This window comes from Toxotes jaculatrix, chromosome 18, assembly GCF_017976425.1.
Source record: "Toxotes jaculatrix isolate fToxJac2 chromosome 18, fToxJac2.pri, whole genome shotgun sequence".
Taxonomy (NCBI): Eukaryota; Metazoa; Chordata; class Actinopteri; family Toxotidae; genus Toxotes; species Toxotes jaculatrix.
The window spans coordinates 193,680-213,456 of NC_054411.1; the positions used below are offsets into that span (position 1 = coordinate 193,680).

General features: G+C 41.8%; 3 protein-coding genes across 9 annotated transcripts; 1 reads left to right on the top strand and 2 right to left on the bottom strand.

Moving 5' to 3' along the window:
- Positions 1 to 203: 203 nt before the first annotated feature.
- Positions 204 to 2,332, bottom strand: LOC121198234 (interferon a3-like). The gene is made up of 5 exons (XM_041062221.1): positions 2,213 to 2,332; positions 1,557 to 1,631; positions 715 to 867; positions 453 to 530; positions 204 to 344 (listed from the first exon to the last, which is right to left on the bottom strand). Exons 1-5 carry the CDS (start codon positions 2,330 to 2,332, stop codon positions 204 to 206), a joined length of 567 nt encoding a protein of 188 aa, XP_040918155.1.
- Positions 2,333 to 4,417: 2,085 nt separating this feature from the next.
- Positions 4,418 to 8,500, top strand: rdm1 (RAD52 motif containing 1). Of its 5 annotated transcripts, none has more exons than XM_041063544.1 (9): positions 4,418 to 4,465; positions 5,050 to 5,165; positions 5,842 to 6,021; positions 6,740 to 6,865; positions 6,946 to 7,114; positions 7,366 to 7,464; positions 7,923 to 7,999; positions 8,198 to 8,296; positions 8,391 to 8,500. In XM_041063544.1, exons 2-8 carry the CDS (start codon positions 5,055 to 5,057, stop codon positions 8,276 to 8,278), a joined length of 843 nt encoding a protein of 280 aa, XP_040919478.1. In that variant the 5' UTR covers positions 4,418 to 4,465; positions 5,050 to 5,054; the 3' UTR covers positions 8,279 to 8,296; positions 8,391 to 8,500. The 5 variants fall into 5 exon arrangements, with proteins under 5 accessions (XP_040919478.1, XP_040919474.1, XP_040919479.1 ...); XM_041063543.1 differs by lacking the exons at positions 4,418 to 4,465; positions 8,391 to 8,500 and adding exons at positions 4,479 to 4,552; positions 4,716 to 4,792 and having other exon boundaries at positions 8,198 to 8,336; XM_041063540.1 differs by lacking the exon at positions 8,391 to 8,500 and having other exon boundaries at positions 8,198 to 8,336.
- On the bottom strand, positions 8,273 to 15,110 carry LOC121199079 (phospholipid transfer protein-like). 3 transcript variants are annotated; one of them, XM_041063538.1, is made up of 14 exons: positions 12,999 to 15,100; positions 12,672 to 12,759; positions 12,437 to 12,565; positions 12,076 to 12,231; positions 11,885 to 11,936; positions 10,915 to 11,076; positions 10,640 to 10,807; positions 10,379 to 10,429; positions 10,009 to 10,173; positions 9,113 to 9,180; positions 8,988 to 9,027; positions 8,849 to 8,900; positions 8,681 to 8,757; positions 8,431 to 8,570 (listed from the first exon to the last, which is right to left on the bottom strand). In XM_041063538.1, the coding sequence occupies exons 1-14, from the start codon at positions 13,108 to 13,110 to the stop codon at positions 8,478 to 8,480; spliced, it is 1,413 nt and encodes a 470-aa protein (XP_040919472.1). In that variant the 5' UTR covers positions 13,111 to 15,100; the 3' UTR covers positions 8,431 to 8,477. The 3 variants fall into 3 exon arrangements, with proteins under 3 accessions (XP_040919471.1, XP_040919473.1, XP_040919472.1); XM_041063537.1 differs by having other exon boundaries at positions 8,273 to 8,757; positions 12,999 to 15,110; XM_041063539.1 differs by having other exon boundaries at positions 8,273 to 8,757; positions 12,672 to 12,730; positions 12,999 to 13,104.
- Positions 15,111 to 19,777: the final 4,667 nt, after the last annotated feature.

Below are 19,777 nucleotides of genomic sequence, written 5' to 3' on the forward strand. Positions count from 1 at the left end.
GTTCCAGATTCTAAATAAGAAGACAGAGTAGAAAATTTTATTTTTATTTTAATCAAAGAATAACACTTCGTTCATAAATAGAAACCTGACAGATAAATAAATAAATAAATAAATAGATAAATAAATAAATAAATAGAGTGAGAATAGAAACTATCAGAGTCCGTCTCTCACAGAGAAACAGATGAATGACACAACACTTTGTGTCATTGTTGGTGTGGAGTTGTTGTAGAGCGCCTCCTGCTGGCAGCAGATGAATGTTTGATGGAGGCCACCAGCAGGTCCAACTGATCCAGGTGCAGTTTAGTTTCCTTCCTGATCAGCTCCCAGGATGCAGTGCTCCCACCCTGTGAACACAGTGCTACAGTCAGTGCTACAGTCAGTGCTACAGTCAGTGCTGCGGTCAGTGCTGCGGTCAGTGCTACAGTCAGTGCTCCAACAGTACTTGGACTTACAGTGTGGGACAGAGTCCTGGTCTTCAGCCTCCTGTAGTATCCGCTCAGTCTGTTGTCTGCTGTGCTGTTCATTGACACCTGATAGTAGAAAACAATTCAGACTGATTCTCTGAGTTTGGCAGGAAAAATGAAGCTGAACATATAAAAGGAATGGAAGTGTATGAAGAGGAAACTAAAACTGTCAAGGTGTCAGTTCACAGAGACACTGAACTGGCAGTTGAAGTGTGCACATTGAAAGGAGTTGAAGTGTCTGTTTACTCACACAGGTGTTGAGTCCGTCGATCTGTCTGTTCAAGCTCATCAGGAAGTGTGTCATCTTCTCTGTATTCCAGGTAACGGATGAGAGGTTGTCATGGAGATAGAGACCGGAGATCAGCTCCAAACCGTCCCGGATGAAAACCAGCTGGGACTCCACCTGGAGACGGACGGGTGAGAATTCTAGCTTTCTGATTGGCTGACAGAGCTTTTGTCATCAAGACTTTGTTTGAATGCAAACATCCAAATATGTGTCCTGTAAACGTGAATAACATCATACGAATACAAGATAATAAAGTACAATTGATAACATGATAATAACTTGATCATCTTGTAATAACAATAAATATAAGAACATACGAAAAACAACATATTAGCAACATAATAATAACAGTAATAACCTATGAATTGCATTCTGTGCCATTCAGCTGCCGTGGATCAGCTGCCTCCATTACTCTCATTAATTATTATTATTATTCCTACTATCAGTCTGACATCATTAGTTCTGTTATTACTAATCATGTTATTGTTCTTTCATTACTTTTAATCCTGCTCTGCATGAAACCTGCACTGTCCCAACTTCTCTCCCCGTCTCTGTCTCTGTCTCTCTCTCTGTCTCTCTGTCTCTCTCTCCCTCTCCCTCTCCCTCTCTCTCCCTCCCTCTCTCCCTCTCCCTCTCTCTCCCTCCCTCTCCCCCTCTCTCTCCCTCTCTCTCTCTGTGAACCTGGAAAGTGCTCTGTGAAGTGAAGATAACTTCTGTTATGATTTGACGCTGTATAAATACAATTGAATTAAAAGATAGATAGATAGATAGAGGCTGATTGATAAACTGATAGACTGATTGATTACCTCAGTGTTTCGTATCTGTCTGTAGAGTCTGTATGGAAAGGAAACTGGACTCTCCTCCTCAGTCAGCTCACCGCCCTGAAACAGAGAGACCACACTTCATTTCACCACATCACACGCTTCACAAACCAGTGTAAACTCAACTGGTTCCACTGGTTTATAAGAAGGAAACTTTAAGCTCAAACCAGGCCACTCACACATTTCTGAAACAAGAAAATATCAACAAATCTGACAAAATACTTTTTTTTTACGTACACAACATATATGTCACCATGTTTTTGCAGACATGTATGGTCCATTTTTATGTTATTTTACTTGAACACAGATTTATGTACATAATCTATTTTAGTCTATTTCTGTTAATAGACATAAACACATTTATTCTGATGCTGACGAGTTTAAATGGAAACATAGAAACACATGAACACGATGAACACATGATTATGCACCAGTGTAAACATGCTAATGCTTTATGTTTCCTTCATGAGAAAACCTGGAACTGCTTCCTGGGCCCCTGTCATGTCCTAAACCATAATCTGAACCCCCCCAGGGACCTTACAGATACTCTTGGAACCCTTGAAACCCCTTGAGGACACCTAGAACCTTTCCAAGGACTCATTGAAACCTCTCCAGGACCCTTGAATCAGGGCGGTACTCACCATGAGCTGGATGAGAGTCAGAGAGATGTTGCTGTAGTGACCGTAGTGTCTGAGCCAATCACAGCAGAGAGCAGGATTGAGGACGCCGCAGAGGATGAAGAGGCCGGTCCAGCTGATCATGATGAAGGTGATGAAGGTGAGGATGTGAGCTATGCTGTAAGTCAGTGTCTCCAACATGCTGCTGATCTGAGTTCAGGGCTTTTATTCCAGCAGGAAAGAGAAAGGGACAGAGCAGAGTGAAAGGTAAAAAGTCCCGCTGTGTTTCCATTCTCACTTTCCACACTCTAATATTCAACCTTTATTTAAATCTCAAGGAACCATTGAGGGCAAAACCCTCGTTTTCAGTGATGTTGCACAAACACAAAGAACAAACAAACTCCACTAAAAACTGTTCATTGAAAAGTAGAATCACTGGGATCTGATCGCAGATCCACTGAATCCAGTGGAGTGAGGCTGGAGACAGAGGTGTGTCTGTAGATGACATCGCCATCATCCAGCACTGATAAAGAGACAGCCTCAAAAATCTGCTTCCTACAGGACAAAGACAAATTTGTTTTGTTTCTGTGTAGAAATTAATTTTTTTTGTTTTAATTTTCTTGTGTGTGGATGTGAAGTTTGAAGCTGAATTTCTGATCCAATCAGATGCCCAGATACTGAAACACTTTCAGTGCTGTGCCCTGTTAAAGTGGAGATATGTAAACCATCATCTGCCACATTTCTGGTTCTACAGATCTTGGTCTTGTCTGCATTTAGAATATAACTACACTGCACTAAAAGTATGACGACCACATTGTACCAATGCTCAGTTAAAAGTAAAAGCCCTGCTTTTTAGCCTCAGTAAAGGTAGAGAAGTTTGATCAGATCAGAAAAATATGTTTAAAGCATCAAAAACAAAATGTGTTTTTCTGCAGAGTGACTCACTGAATCAAATGATTATTAATCTGACTGACGCAGAAACGTGCAGCATCTTACAGTTTTACCTCACTGTATATAAAGTTAGAAAGATTTCATTCTCTCCGACTGTTTTTGTTTCATGGAGAAACCTTCATGTGCAGAGTCACTGCAGATCTGATAATGATCCGATTTAAATAATTTTTTTCAATTATTAACAAATAATTATCAAAACCAGTTAATATCAACACGTTTGTGCTTCTTTGTTTTCATATGGGAATATCTGAATAGCTTTCCCTCTCAGTTTATTCGCTGTGAAGTCCCTTCACTTTCATTTTCCCATCTCAGATTACACACAGGCAGTAACACACTCAGCTCTGCAAAATAAAGGCTTGTCCTTTTTCTCTTTACCAACAAACCTGTAGAGACGTGACTTTGTACTGCACAGGGACGGAGCTCAGTGTTTTCATGTCATAGAAATTAAACTTTCCAAAGATCTCATTAAGTGCAGAGAGTGTATATAAGTGTCATGCTTTTATTTTGAAGGCCGTGCTCCGTCTGTTTCCTGTGCCTCTGGCGTTTAGGAGCTGACGTCAGCCTCGTTTTCACTTTCTGCTCGTCAGGGGAACTGTCACTGATGACGCAAGGCTGTGACGTTCTATGTGCTGACGTCATGTCAAGAAGGAGATCCTGGTTTTACAGAGCACGTTTGTATCCGACATCAGTTTGTGTTTGAGCTGTATATACAGTTATTACATGATTTCATGTTAGTTGTTACTTCTTTAATGTACAGTTAATATACCCAATCAATCAATCAATCGATCGATCGATCAGTCTCTGAGAGCTGTAACAGGATGATTTGAAATAAACAGGTCACAAGTCAAAGATTCACCTGTTACACAGTAAAACCTGTAAAATCCTGTTGTGTGATAAACGTGTCGCAGCTGAAACTTTTAAATCCTGAGATTTTTAAAGGCAGTTTGGTTCAACAAGGAAGTTTGTGTTGTCTTTTAATGTGATGGATTCTGGTTCCGTCCTCGCTAACCCCAGCCTGAGCCTGAGCCTTAGCCTGAGCCTGAGCCTGAGCCTGAGCCTGAGCCTTAACCTGAGCCGCAATCAGACTGAGACTAAATGAAACGAGTCAAATCACAAACAATCTTTAATCAAACTTGTTTTTCTAAAGCACGTTCCAGTGGCTGCTGGTTAACGTGCAGGTGTAATGTGCTGTTACAAACCCCGGGAGCACCGTGATTGGTCTGTTGTCGTCACTCTTTATGTGAATCCTCATTGGTTATCGTAGGAGACCCCGCCCCTCAGCGGAAGCGCGGTAAATCCAGTTGCGGTGAAAACGGAAAAGTGACGGTGAGTAAAATCACTTTACTGAGTATTAAATATAACCGGAGACACAAAGTACCGACGGGTAACGGACTAACGGGCGGAGATTTATCGGTAGGTTTGACTTAAACTGATGGCAGCCCTCTATACTCGAAAAGTTCCGTGCGGTGAGCACTCCGTGCCGAACTCCACTTAAAAAACTGTCCTTTTAACGCTGCTCAGCCGATACGTTCTATAGAAGTTTGAAGTGCTTGAGTTGTTCATCGTTTCTGTGCAGAACACACCGTAAAACTCCTTTCAGATAATTAACCACTGTCCCCCATGGTTCTGTTCAACGTTCTCTGGTTGTACGTGGTAAGCTGCTCTAAACGACTTACAACTTTGAATTGATTTTATTTCGAATAAATGTATTTTTGACAGATCACTTGAATGCCGAAGTATTTGGTGCTTCCTCATAAATGGTAAAACTTTGAATTCGTGGTTTGTAATATATGTCTCAGCTGACGAGGGAAAAACCTTTTAAATTGTGAGATTTTCAATGGCAGTTTGGTGCAGATTGTTTTTCTTTTTTTCTGATTTAATCTGCTGGTTTCCGGTTCTGTCCTCCGCAGGTGTGATGGATGGAGAGGTGGAGGTGGACATCTTGGAGTTCGTGGTTCCCGTGGAAAACAATAAGAGTCTGTTTGTGTGGGACATCCAACCATCTCTCACTGAGGCTCAGATCTATGTGAGTCCACTGTGGGACCAGGTTTGGGTATCAGCACAGTTTATCACAGAGTATCCGAGACTACCACAGAGAATCTCATCATGCCAAACTCCATTCAAAAATCAGTCAGTTTAATGCGGCCTTACCAATACAGTCTACTGTAGTCAAGTCAGTTTTATTTAGAGAGGACAGAGAACATAGCACCGTCCAGACTCCACTGATGATAATGACAGAGACGAAAAATAATAAGACAACAGCAGGATCAGTAACAGTAAGTAGAACTGATGATAGTATGGCTAATAACAGGACTAATAATAACTAGTCAATGGGACTAATTAGTAGTTGGTCCACAGATCCAGGTCCAGCTCCTCCACCAATCATTAAAAGGACAAAGTAGAGTCCAAGGTCCCAGACTCCAGAGGACTCAGTGATCAGCTGCTGATTTAACTGACATCAAATCAAAGGTCAAAGTTCTGATGAAGATCTGCACCTGTCTCTGTCTCTGTACATGTCTCTGTCCCTGTCTCTGTCTCTGTACATCTACATGTACCTGTATTTGTACCTGTCCCTGTCCCTGCACCTGTCCCTGTCTCTGTACATGTCCCTGTCCCTGACTGTGTCTCTATCCCTGACCCTGACCCTGTCTCTGTCTCTGTACATATCCCTGACCCTGTCTCTGTCTCTGTGTGTCCTACAGGACAGGTTGTTTGGTGTGTTCTCGTCCTTCGGTCCTCTCTACCTGTTGAAGGTGAGTCCTAACGCCCCCCTCCACCCCCCTGGTTTCTACGCCCTCGTCAGGTTCTACTCTGCTGCTCAGGCCTCAAAGGCTCAACAACAGACGGACGGACGCTCGCTGTTCCAGAGCTCTCCACTCAAGGTTGTCACCTCACAGCTCTCAGCACATGGGCTTCTTCTTCTGCTGTAACTGACTCTTTTCATTATTCATTCAGTTGAATTGAACTTTATTTATAAAGCGCTAAATCATAACAAAGTTATCTCGAGGCACTTTGCATACAGAGCAGGTTCAGACCGTAGTCTGTACGTAATATGATCTACAGAGACGAAACATGTCCCCAAAGATCAGCACCTGGAGACGGCAAAGGAAAACTCCCTTTAACAGGAAGAGAGAGAGAGAGAGAAGGAGGAGAGGGGGCAGGAGGGGAGGACAGAGAATGTGGGACAGTTGAGTCAAAGTGTTCATCGTCATGTTTCCCTGGGCGATGAAATCCTTCCTGTGCTGTCCACACTGAAAGACACACAACACACACAACATAACACAGCATAAAATAAACTAGATAAATAATAATAATATATTTTTACAGCAGCATGATCAGCTGTGAGAGAGCAGAGAGCGTCTGTCTTCGTCTGTCTTCAAACATGTCCTCAGTCGGTCATGGTCTTTGCTCCTTCGTGTCTTCACAGCAGCAGCGGAGTCTTCGCCCGATGACGTGATGATGGAATAATCAGCTGTTTGGTGCAGGATTAGCAGAGATTTGCTTTCTAATGTCAAACTGACGATTTTCCACAGATAAACGATCAGTAAACAGTGATCGTTACAGTCCTAACATGCATATGACTCACCTGTGTCTGTCCAGGTGAGGCTGAGCTCCAAAGACACACCTCACTTCCTGTGTAACGACCGACCTCTAAGCCACGCCCGCTGCCTGGAACTGGCCAACCACTGCCTGGGATTCAACGGCTGGACCTCTGACATCATCACAGTGAGAAACACTCTTCATTCATTTAAATACAGGTGAGTTAGTGTGAGGGCAGGTGCCATCGTGTCTGTGCGTGTCCTCAGCTGAAGGAGCTCACCAACGAAGAAGAAGAAGAAGGTGATGAGGATGAGGAGGGTGGAGGCGGGAGGCGGAGGAGGCTGAGGTTTGGCTGCCTGCTGCAGCTCAGCTTCCCCCATCACGGACAGAGCACCAGAGGAACAGCGGTGGTGGAGGACAGCTTCACCTGCACAGGTGAGGTTGAACATCAGTTGCAGAGACGCCAGCCAATAAAATCGATCGCACAGTTTTGTCAGATTATTGCAGATCAATCAGCGAACGTTGTGTTTCACGTTCCACTGATCGTTCCCCTCGTGCTCCGCTGGGTTTCCCAGAGGCCCCGGGAGCTCGAGGGCCCTGCACAGTGTCTTAGCTGTTCGTAGGACTGGACTCTTCTGGACAGAGGTCTCACATCTGATGGATCCGGGTCGCTTCTCATTCTGTAGGTCCAGATGTTTTGCTTCAGAAACGCTGTAAACTACAGAAGCTGGTCCGAGAGAAAGCTCTGGTTCAGGCCTTCACCACAGTGCTGCTCATACTACCAGGTACTGCCGCCCGCATCACTGCGTCACTGCATCACTGCGTCACTGCATTACTGCATCACTGTATTACTGCGTCATTGCATCACTGTATTACTGCATCACTGCATCACTGTATTACTGCATCACTGCATTACTGCATCACTGTATTACTGTGTCATTGCATCACTGTATCACTGCATCACTGCATCACTGTATTACTGCGTCACTGCATCACTGTATTACTGCATCACTGCATCACTGTATTACTGCATCACTGCATCACTGCATTACTGTATCACTGTATTACTGCGTCATTGCATCACTGTATTACTGCATCACTGTGTCACTGCATCACTTAATTACTGCATCACTGTATTACTGCGTCATTGCATCACTGTATTACTGCATCACTGTGTCACTGCGCCACTGCATTACTGCTGCTGTTCTGTACACACACTGATGTTTGTGTTCTCTGTCTTTAGGAAACGGGAAAGTGATGGTGGAGGTGAAACAGACTTCAGATCAAGGTTTACCTGAGCAGACTGAAGAAGTCGTCCAGGTAAACTCACCTGCTGTCAGTTGACTGTTCACACACTGATGAAGGTTTAAGTAGACACACACACACACTTGATTCAAAAATTGATTCTTTTAATAACGTGTGTGTCTGTGTGTGTCTGCGTGTGTCTCTGTGTGTCTCTGTGTCTCTCTGTCTCTCTGTGTGTCTCTGTGTGAGATGACACCTGATGATCTGTTTCAGGTGAATGAGTTTTCCTGGAGTGAGTTTGCTCCTGATGAAGAGGAGGGTGAAGATGAAGAGTGGGATCTGACTGTATCATAGGCACCCAAAGGATTGTGGGTAGGACCGGGTGTAGAGTGATGCATGATGGGAAACCTGAAGCGTATAACAGACAAAAACTGAGACTCGGTGATGCTGAAGGTTTTTATTGCAGAAGCAGAAAATCAGGCTGCAGCAGGACACAGGACCAGGGCTGTGACGTCGGACTGGGACTAAATGTGAACCTGGTCTGGTTGGACGCTCAGTCACGGCTCTGTTCACCTCCCAAGTGTCTCTGCAGGTTCCTCCTGCCCTCTGCAGAGAAGTCCAGGTCTCCTCCAACCAACGCAAAGCCCTGCAGAGACAACAGCACAGGACCAGGTAGAACCAGGTAGAACCAGGTGGTAAACTTGTCGTACACTTGTCGTACTGTGAGGCTGAGTGCTTTCGTGTGTGACCACTCACATCGTGATACTGGATCGTTCCCTGGGTGAAGCTCACTCCTTCGGGCAGAGGAAGCTGAACTCCCCGAGCAAACCAACCTGCTCACACACAACCAGGCCCCGACTGTCAGTGACGACAACAACAACAACAAGCAGCACACTGTGGTGTTTACATTTTACTGCTGCTCACCCTCCATGAAGTCACTGATCCTGTTCGTCAGGAGGGTGTTCAGGGGCTTCACCTGCAATCATCATCATCATCATCATCGTCATCATTATCATTGTTATCATTGTTATCATTACAGGTAAAAGGTGAGACAGGTTCTTACCAGTTGTTGTTTTACAGAATTGCTGGTGACCACAGAGCAGCTGAGAGACGAAATGAGAAGTGTGACGGAGGATTATGATCTGTGTGCGTGTGTGTGTGCGTGTGTGTGTGTGTGTGTGTGTGTACCTGACTTGTTGATATGGCAGAGTCAGGCGATTTCCATCCACAGTAACACGCACACTGACCTCACAGGTCTGGAGAAGAGAGACAGAGATGGACTGAGTCTGAGTCTGAATCAGAGACTGGGTCTGAATGTTAAGTGTTTTTATGGCTGATGAATAAATGAGTGTGTCACTGGAGCGAGTGCGTCTTCATTGTGTAGCTGATGTCAGCGTGTAGCCGTGTGTTGGGATCGTCACGCAGCGGAGCTCGGCCTGATGTGATTCGCTGCCCGATCAGAGTTACATGTTCACACGTATGATGCTACTGTGGAAACACAGAGGACCGTGGACGAGGACCGGCTCGTTGGAAGGTAACGGAAACAGATCGTCATGAATCCTACACGCTGGTCTTTAATGTCCGTTCTAACCCTAACCCTCTCATAAACCAGAGGACGGCTGGACCAGCTGACCGGAGTCTGTACTCTGCCACTGTACGTCAGCGGTGAGGATCTCACCTGGGACGTGAACAGCTCTGACACTGCACCTCCTGAGGGAGCTGAGGAGCAGCAGCTCCCAGACTGCTGGAGGAGAGCATCGTCACGCACTGTACATGTGTGTGACACAGCAGCTGCACAGCGAGTCAGAGGGAAAGTCAGAGGGTCGTCGCTGCTCACGCTGCACGTTCAGCATTTGATCACAACCAGGAACAGATCTCAGATCAGTTTGTATACAACAGCAGTTTCCTGAGTGCAGCACCTGCTGTAAGAATGTGTCTCTGTGTGTGTTACAGTGACAATAAAGATTATTTTATTCTGTTTGTTGTAAACATCGAATGTTTTTATATCAACACAGCGACTGAATAATTGTGTAGTTGTGACTGCAGTCTTTGTGTTGATCTGAGTGTGTATTGTTGTGCATTACCGCGGACACAGACGCGATGACGTGTGGCGCCCTGCTGGGAGGCGTTGACGCTGCTCGGAGTCTGGCCCTGACGTTCACCGTGACTCCGTGGGGGGTAATTCTGATCCTGGGAGCCTCAGTGAGTCCGACCTCAGCGCTGAGAGGAGCTGACAGGCGCCACGGTTGCTATGGAGACAGAGTATTTCTCACAGTAAGAGTTGTGTTTATTTCAAATCGACATTGTGTGATTGTATCTGGGAAGTTAAAGTCGTATTTATTCGACACGTGAAACGTGTTTTACGCTCAGAACCTGATCAGGCTTCATGTCACGGGACTCGACACACACCTGTTCACCTGGAACGCAGCGAACACACTGAGCGTTTTAACTTACTGTGAAAAACTGACGAAGTCTGAGAAGAACTTTGGCAGGTACGGAGGTCACCTGGTGGGGGCAGGGGGCAGGTTTTATTTAGGTTAAAGGTTAAAGGCTGATGACAGATACAATAACATGAAATAGGAACGTTTAATTTAACCAGTTCAACTCAGTTATTATCTATTATCGACACACACTCACCCACTAACACACACACAGGAAGTGTGTGTGTTAGTGGGTGAGTGTGTGTCCTGTCAGGTGAGTTTTAGCTCCTCCTACCTCTTCGAGCTTCTTCCCCATGGCTCCAGCGTTGTAGAAGGACACGGCGGCGCTGTCGAAGAAAAGCTGGGAGACACCTAAATACGCCATCCGCTCATTTCCAGGGAAAACTGGATCCACACCGTCACTGGTCACGGCAGCGGCTTCACCTCGTCTGTGTGCCAAACCCTGACAACACACACACGAAAACCAGATTTACCAGCACGCGTCCTGAGACATCCCCTTCATTAACTGATGCAGTGTTTGCTGCTGGTTCGAGGATCAGATTGTTTTACTTTGAAAGACAGGTCGAGGCTGGCGGCCGTCACTTGGACGTCTCTGATCAGAGAATAGTCGATGCTGATGCCAAAGTCTGGAAACAGCTCTGCATCCATGTTTACGGTGTCCAACATCCGGTTTACTGCAGTCACGCCATATCTTTGCACAACAGGACAGAACTGCAGACAGATTACAGAGATGGAGAGACGGTCACAGTCAACGCTGGTTTCTCCCCCGAATCCTGAAGCCACGCTAAAACCAATCCAGACAAAGTTTAAGACCACGGACCACAGTGGGTGTGCAGTTTATTAAGACTTCACGTCTTATGAGCACAAATAATCAGCAGCAGAGTGAACATACAGAAAACTGAGAAAGGCCAAATAACGTCCGAGCGACTGGGCTGGAAAACTCAAGACTGTTACTCACAGTCGAAGCCAGAGTTCGCTGCCTTGCTTTTATCTCACGTTTCATTAGCCTATCACCACACGAGGAGCTCTATGAAAGGGTGCGGTAGTCCCACCCCCCTGAGCTGTGACTGTACTGCTGCAGAGCAGACAGGAACCCGAGGGGCCCCGACCATAAGCCTCTGCCCTGACTGGGTTCCCCTTTCCTGCCTCGTAGTATAACGGACCTGAGCGCCTTGCAGTTGGTATTGTGCAATTTTAACTATTTTCTTTGGGAAAATTTCCAAGCTGGTATTAAATTCTAAACTCTTGTACCACTGTCCCCAACACACAAAGAATTAAAGACCAGAAGGAATTTAAAAGGCTGAAACAGCTCCATTCACATGTTGCACTGACCTGGACTCCACCTGCTGGGCAGAAAAAGGTAGGTCCTAACTCTTACACCTGTCTTAGCCACATCCCACGCTGTGATTTGAGTTTTCACTGAGTTCACCAAGCAGATGCAAAGCGATGATACGTCCTTGTATCTACGAGGACGTATCGAGTCCTGGTTTACACTGAAAAGACTGAAAAGGAAACAAACCAGATGGTTGAAGAGGTGGCGCACACATGGCAGAAGGTTGTCCCAGACGCGCCTACAACAAACAAACAACAGACGTCATCATGAGCCTGAGTCAGTGTCGCCAAACCAGCTTCTATCTTCTATTTGGCCTTAGTGTGGACCTGGACTCTACGTCTGGTCTTTGTCTGAAGCAGATCTTTGCCTTGTGTTACCTGAGTGGGCCAGTGGACCTCGAGACCATGCCGTTGGCTGAAGCCTCACAGTTCGACACTGCCACATTCAGACGTCCTTGGTCATTTCGGAATAGACTCACTGCCATGTTGACATTCACGCCTTCAGCTTCAAACGTGGACGTTCCTGTGTCTCGGCTGCAACAAAAAACATGAAGAAACCATTTAAAGCGCAGACGACGACTCTGATTAAACCGAGTGTCTGAAGACGAAGACAACAAAGACTGATCATCACACGCTTCAGACGCTGTGCCTGATGCTCAGACTCTACCTTCATCTGAACACGGACAAACAGGCACCGAGCTGCTACGGAAAGCGAACTGTGTCATTTAACAGAACTTACAAAATGTACAGGTTGAGCTGTCGGTCGAAGGTGATGGTGAAGCCAAAGTTCTGGATCACGAACTGGAACCCGGAGTTGGCCTGGAAACGAAGATCAGCTTGATTCACAGCCAGCTGAGTTATGACAGCCCTAAGCAGAGGAAGCAGAGTCTGATTCATCATAGAAAATAAAAGTCATTTGTTCGCAGACCGATCAGATGTCTGAAGGATCTGAGGTCACATGGTGTAAAACTCACCGCTGGATCGTGCAGCTTCCAATGCTACGCTCTTCAAACGGCCTGTTCACCAGCCCCTCCTGTAAAAAGGCCAGAGCTTGATCCTTCACTGTAAAATCATACAAGAAGTCAGTGATGTGTAAGTTCAGCCCACAACGAATTCACTGCACACAAATTCTTTCACTGCCGAGCAGTAAAACGCTTTATTGACTGATTTTATCTCCGTTCTATAAAGAAAGCACATGATTCTCAGTTTTACTGGATATATGTTTACTCCTACATGCAGTTGATATTTAATGAAGGTAGAAACTGTCTGGTCTGATCTTTGCTGTGGTTTTTTTTTCTTACACATGCTCAGAGCTCTGTTGGTGATCCGGATTTTGAGGCCTGCAGGATCGACAGCAGTGATGGAGGAAAACAGGGAGATGGAGAACAAGAAGGAAAACACGCAGGAAGTCATCCTGAAACACAAGAAGAAGAAAAGCAGCGAGGACACGTTCCGTTTTCTCTCATGTGCCTTCCTAAACGAAGCTGCTTTGAATTCACTGGAATGAAGTTGAGCTGTGTCAGTGAGTTAAAGTACCGAACATGTTTCAGTCAGAGACAAAGACGTTTCCATTCATACAGACTCAAACCGTCACTTCACACATTAACACTGCTACATGAACGCAGACTTAAGATTCCACCATGAGCCACTGCCTGAATCAGGAATCAGCATCACAGAGGATCAGGATCAGGAACTTTGAAGTCAACGAAGCTAAAGCAGAGCGATGGCTTCAGTCACTTTAACAGAAAAAGAAGAAGAAGCAGTGTTACCTGTGGTTTGTGTGTCTCCAGCAGCTGATCACAACTTCCACAAACTCACCACTATATATGCAAATCACGAAGCTCCACCTTTCAGAGTCTGGAACATTTTACCAAATATGGACAAGGCGTCTGTGAATTAGCTGCTTTAAATGAACACTGGCTATCGTGTAGTTGCACGATGACAGAGCTGCATCAGTGTGAAGCTCAGACGTCAGCTCAAACCACTGTCACAGTTTCTGCTGCTGCCTTGTCACCTCCTGTTCAATCCACAGAGACAGATCTCTCAGGCCAAACCTGTGTGGAGTGGGTGAAATGATGATGGAGTTCTGAATGTTGACTGAGTTAAAAAAAACACAGAAACATGAAGCCTGTTGTTGGCATTACAGCAATGTTGATCATAGCTGCAGCCGGACAAACTTTAAAGTAAAGTGACTCAACTGTTCTCGTGCTGGTCCACAGGAAAATCCCACTTTGGATTTTGCTCTTTCATTAGATGTGAAGTGTCAGAAATGAGCTGTGAAATCAGGTTTGTTTGAAAAGCTGCATCTCAGCGCTCATACTGATAAACATCACTTTATCCTCATTTATGCAGTGTAGCACTGCAGCGTTAGCTTCATACGTACGGGAAAACACCACGCTAAGAGAAGAGCTAATGTGCTCTGTATGAAATAATCAGGAGGTTCTCCTCGTTGAATCATATCTTTATATTAAAATGCATTTTCCCATAGGACAGAATCTTTGGAAAAGATGTTGCATCCATCCTGAATTTAAACATTACATTTCTTTTTTACATCTTCCCTTTACGTTGAGTCCATCTCATTCGTTTCAGATGAAAACATTTTAGAGATTTTCTTTAACTTTAATCTGAACTTTGTGTAAATTAAGAGAGTAAATATGTTTCTCAAACAGCTGAACTCAGAGAAATGAGACTTGTGCAGAGTTTTTATAAAAGATTCTGATCTTCTGCCTTCAGAAATCTGCCAGTCTGAGCAATGACTCCGTCATCTCAGGAAATTTCCCAACAGCCAAACTGTGACAACGGCAACTTTTAGCAGATGACACCTCAAAATTTCTACCTATCATGGACAGGCTTCCTGTGTCAGAGTTTATCTCCTCTGATCATCAGCTCACACAATATCTGACCTGCACGCTGTTTGAGGAAGTTACAGAGCTCTCACACGCAAACATTGCTGGAAGATTATCAGAGCAAAACATGGTGGAAATGAAACATTTCAAAGTTTCCAGGCAATACCAAATTATGGTGAAAAGATCTGCATGGTTCAGGAACCGCTGGAAGACTGACAGAAGTTAATAATCAAAAGTTATAGATAGATAATTTATATCTATCCCTTGATGTTATCATCAAGGGAAGACCTCAGGATATATTTTAGAAAAACACACTATCAACGTAGTCCCTGAGGACTCAGCTGCACTGACTACCCTCCACAAATCTAGTCTACAAATCCATAAGATGAGTAAACGCCAGAATCCTGAAAAGTTTCCAAGTTCTTTTGTTTCCCAGGTGTGGTGAATATTCCTGGAGATCGACCTGCTGCTAATCCAGAAAACCAGATGACCTGAAGTCTGTCCAAGAATGTCCTGTATATCTGTTTCAAACTAGAATAAGAATATAACAATAAAATCAGACTTTTTTGGGGGCATATTTTGACGCCTTGCAGCCGTATGACGTTTTTTATGACATATTGAGGCTTTACTAAAGTATGATGCCACCCGGCAACTTAGCAACTTAGCTCAGTTGGTAGAGCACGAGACTCAATATCTCGGGGTCGTGGGTTTGAGCCTCACTCAGGACGGCGCCACCTTCCATGGGCTCACCACCTGTGGGAGGTGCCGTAGAACTTCAGTGCATTGTGGACTGGGCAGAAATTACCCCCGCGACCTGGGACTAAACCCAGATAAGCGGCAAATGATGACATGACTAAAATGGGACTTTTTTGGCCGATTTTGAAGCCTTACTATACTATGATGTTTTTTATGACATTTTGAGATAAAAAAAAATGTGACTTTTTTTGTCTGATTTTGACGCCTTACTATACTATGACGTTTTTTATGACATTTTGAGGTCGAAAAAAATTTTGACTTTTTTTGCCCGAAAAAAACGCCATACTATACTATGACGTTTTTTTATGACATTTTGAGGTCGAAAAAAATTTTGACTTTTTTTGCCCGAAAAAAACGCCATACTATACTATGACGTTTTTTATGACATTTTGAGGCCGAAAAAATGTTTGACTTTTTTTGTCCGATTTTGACGCCTTACTATACTATGACGTTTTTTATGACATTTTGAGGTCGAAAAAAATTTTGACTTTTTTTGCCCGATAAAAACGCCATACTATACTATGACGTTTTTTATGAAATTTTGAGGTCGAAAAATTTTTTGACTTTTTTTGTCCGATTTTGACGCCTTACTATACTATGACGTTTTTGTGACATTTTGAGGTCGAAAAAAATTTTGACTTTTTTTGCCCGAAAAAAACGCCATACTATACTATGACGTTTTTTATGACATTTTGAGGTCGAAAAAAATTTTGACTTTTTTTGCCCGAAAAAAACGCCATACTATACTATGACGTTTTTTATGAAATTTTGAGGCCGAAAAAATTTTGACTTTTTTTGCCCGAAAAAAACGCCATACTATACTATGACGTTTTTTATGAAATTTTGAGGCCGAAAAATTTTTTGACTTTTTTTGTCCGATTTTGACGCCTTACTATACTATGACGTTTTTTGTGACATTTTGAGGTCGAAAAAAATTTTGACTTGTTTTGTCCGATTTTGACGCCTTACTATACTATGACGTTTTTTGTGACATTTTGAGGTCGAAAAAAATTTTGACTTTTTTTGCCCGAAAAAAACGCCATACTATACTATGACGTTTTTTATGACATTTTGAGGTCGAAAAAAATTTTGACTTTTTTTGCCCGAAAAAAACGCCATACTATACTATGACGTTTTTTATGACATTTTGAGGCCGAAAAAATTTTTGACTTTTTTTGTCCGATTTTGACGCCTTACTATACTATGACGTTTTTTGTAACATTTTGAGGTCGAAAAAAATTTTGACTTTTTTTGCCCGAAAAAAACGCCATACTATACTATGACGTTTTTTATGACATTTTGAGGTCGAAAAAAATTTTCACTTTTTTTGTCCGATTTTGACGCCTTACTATACTATGACGTTTTTTGTGACATTTTGAGGTCGAAAAAAATTTTGACTTGTTTTGTCCGATTTTGACGCCTTACTATACTATGACGTTTTTTGTGACATTTTGAGGTCGAAAAAAATTTTGACTTTTTTTGCCCGAAAAAAACGCCATACTATACTATGACGTTTTTTATGACATTTTGAGGTCGAAAAAAATTTTGACTTTTTTTGCCCGAAAAAAACGCCATACTATACTATGACGCTTTTTATGACATTTTGAGGCCGAAAAAATTTTTGACTTTTTTTGTCCGATTTTGACGCCTTACTATACTATGACGTTTTTTATGACATTTTGAGGTCGAAAAAAATTTTGACTTTTTTTGGCCGAAAAAAACGCCATACTATACTATGACGTTTTTTATGACATTTTGAGGCCGAAAAAATTTTTTACTTTTTTTTTCCGATTTTGACTTTTTTTGTCCGATTTTGACGCCTTACTATACTATGACGTTTTTTATGACATTTTGAGGTCGAAAAAATTTTTGACTTTTTTTGCCCGAAAAAAACGCCATACTATACTATGACGTTTTTTATGACATTTTGAGGTCGAAAAAAATTTTGACTTTTTTTGCCCGAAAAAAACGCCATACTATACTATGACGTTTTTTATGACATTTTGAGGTCGAAAAAAATTTTGACTTTTTTTGCCCGAAAAAAACGCCATACTATACTATGACGTTTTTTTTGACATTTTGAGGCCGAAAAAATTTTTGACTTTTTTTGCCCGAAAAAAACGCCATACTATACTATGACGTTTTTTATGACATTTTGAGGCCGAAAAATTTTTTGACTTTTTTTGTCCGATTTTGACTTTTTTTGTCCGATTTTGACGCCTTACTATACTATGACGTTTTTTATGACATTTTGAGGTCGAAAAAAATTTTGACTTTTTTTGCCCGAAAAAAACGCCATACTATACTATGACGTTTTTTATGACATTTTGAGGTCGAAAAAAATTTTGACTTTTTTTGCCCGAAAAAAACGCCATACTATACTATGACGTTTTTTATGACATTTTGAGGTCGAAAAAAATTTTGACTTTTTTTGCCCGAAAAAAACGCCATACTATACTATGACGTTTTTTATGACATTTTGTGGCCGAAAAAATTTTTGACTTTTTTTGTCCGATTTTGACGCCTTACTATACTATGACGTTTTTTATGACATTTTGAGGTCGAAAAAATTTTGACTTTTTTTGCCCGAAAAAAACGCCATACTATACTATGACGTTTTTTATGACATTTTGAGGTCGAAAAAAATTTTGACTTTTTTTGCCCGAAAAAAACGCCATACTATACTATGACGTTTTTTATGACATTTTGAGGTCGAAAAAAATTTTGACTTTTTTTGCCCGAAAAAAACGCCATACTATACTATGACGTTTTTTATGACATTTTGAGGTCGAAAAAAATTTTGACTTTTTTTGGCCGAAAAAAACGCCATACTATACTATGACGTTTTTTATGACATTTTGAGGTCGAAAAAAATTTTGACTTTTTTTGCCCGAAAAAAACGCCATACTATACTATGACGTTTTTTATGACATTTTGAGGTCGAAAAAAATTTTGACTTTTTTTGCCCGAAAAAAACGCCATACTATACTATGACGTTTTTTTTGACATTTTGAGGCCGAAAAATTTTTTGACTTTTTTTGCCCGAAAAAATCGCCATACTATACTATGACGTTTTTTATGACATTTTGAGGCCGAAAAATTTTTTGACTTTTTTTGTCCGATTTGGACTTTTTTTGTCCGATTTTGACGCCTTACTATACTATGACGTTTTTTATGACATTTTGAGGTCGAAAAAAATTTTGACTTTTTTTGCCCGAAAAAAACGCCATACTATACTATGACGTTTTTTATGAAATTTTGAGGCCGAAAAAATTTTTGACTTTTTTTGTCCGATTTTGACGCCTTACTATACTATGACGTTTTTTATGACATTTTGAGGTCGAAAAAAATTTTGACTTTTTTTGCCCGGAAAAAACGCCATACTATACTATGACGTTTTTTATGACATTTTGAGGTCGAAAAAAATTTTGACTTTTTTTGCCCGAAAAAAACGCCATACTATACTATGACGTTTTTTATGACATTTTGAGGTCGAAAAAAATTTTGACTTTTTTTGCCCGAAAAAAACGCCATACTATACTATGACGTTTTTTATGACATTTTGTGGCCGAAAAAATTTTTGACTTTTTTTGTCCGATTTTGACGCCTTACTATACTATGACGTTTTTTATGACATTTTGAGGTCGAAAAAAATTTTGACTTTTTTTGCCCGAAAAAAACGCCATACTATACTATGACGTTTTTTATGACATTTTGAGGTCGAAAAAAATTTTGACTTTTTTTGGCCGAAAAAAACGCCATACTATACTATGACGTTTTTTATGACATTTTGAGGTCGAAAAAAATTTTGACTTTTTTTGCCCGAAAAAAACGCCATACTATACTATGACGTTTTTTATGACATTTTGAGGCCGAAAAAATTTTTGACTTTTTTTTTTCCGATTTTGACTTTTTTTGTCCGATTTTGACGCCTTACTATACTATGACGTTTTTTATGACATTTTGAGGTCGAAAAAAATTTTGACTTTTTTTGCCCGAAAAAAACGCCATACTATACTATGACGTTTTTTATGACATTTTGAGGTCGAAAAAAATTTTACTTTTTTTGGCCGAAAAAAACGCCTTACTATACTATGACGTTTTTTGTGAAATTTTGAGGTCGAAAATTTTTTTGACTTTTTTTGCCCGAAAAAAACGCCATACTATACTATGACGTTTTTTATGACATTTTGAGGTCGAAAAAAATTTTGACTTTTTTTGCCCGAAAAAAACGCCATACTATACTATGACGTTTTTTATGACATTTTGAGGTCGAAAAAAATTTTGACTTTTTTTGCCCGAAAAAAACGCCATACTATACTATGACGTTTTTTATGACATTTTGAGGTCGAAAAAAATTTTGACTTTTTTTGCCCGAAAAAAACGCCATACTATACTATGACGTTTTTTATGACATTTTGAGGTCGAAAAAAATTTTGACTTTTTTTGCCCGAAAAAAACGCCATACTATACTATGA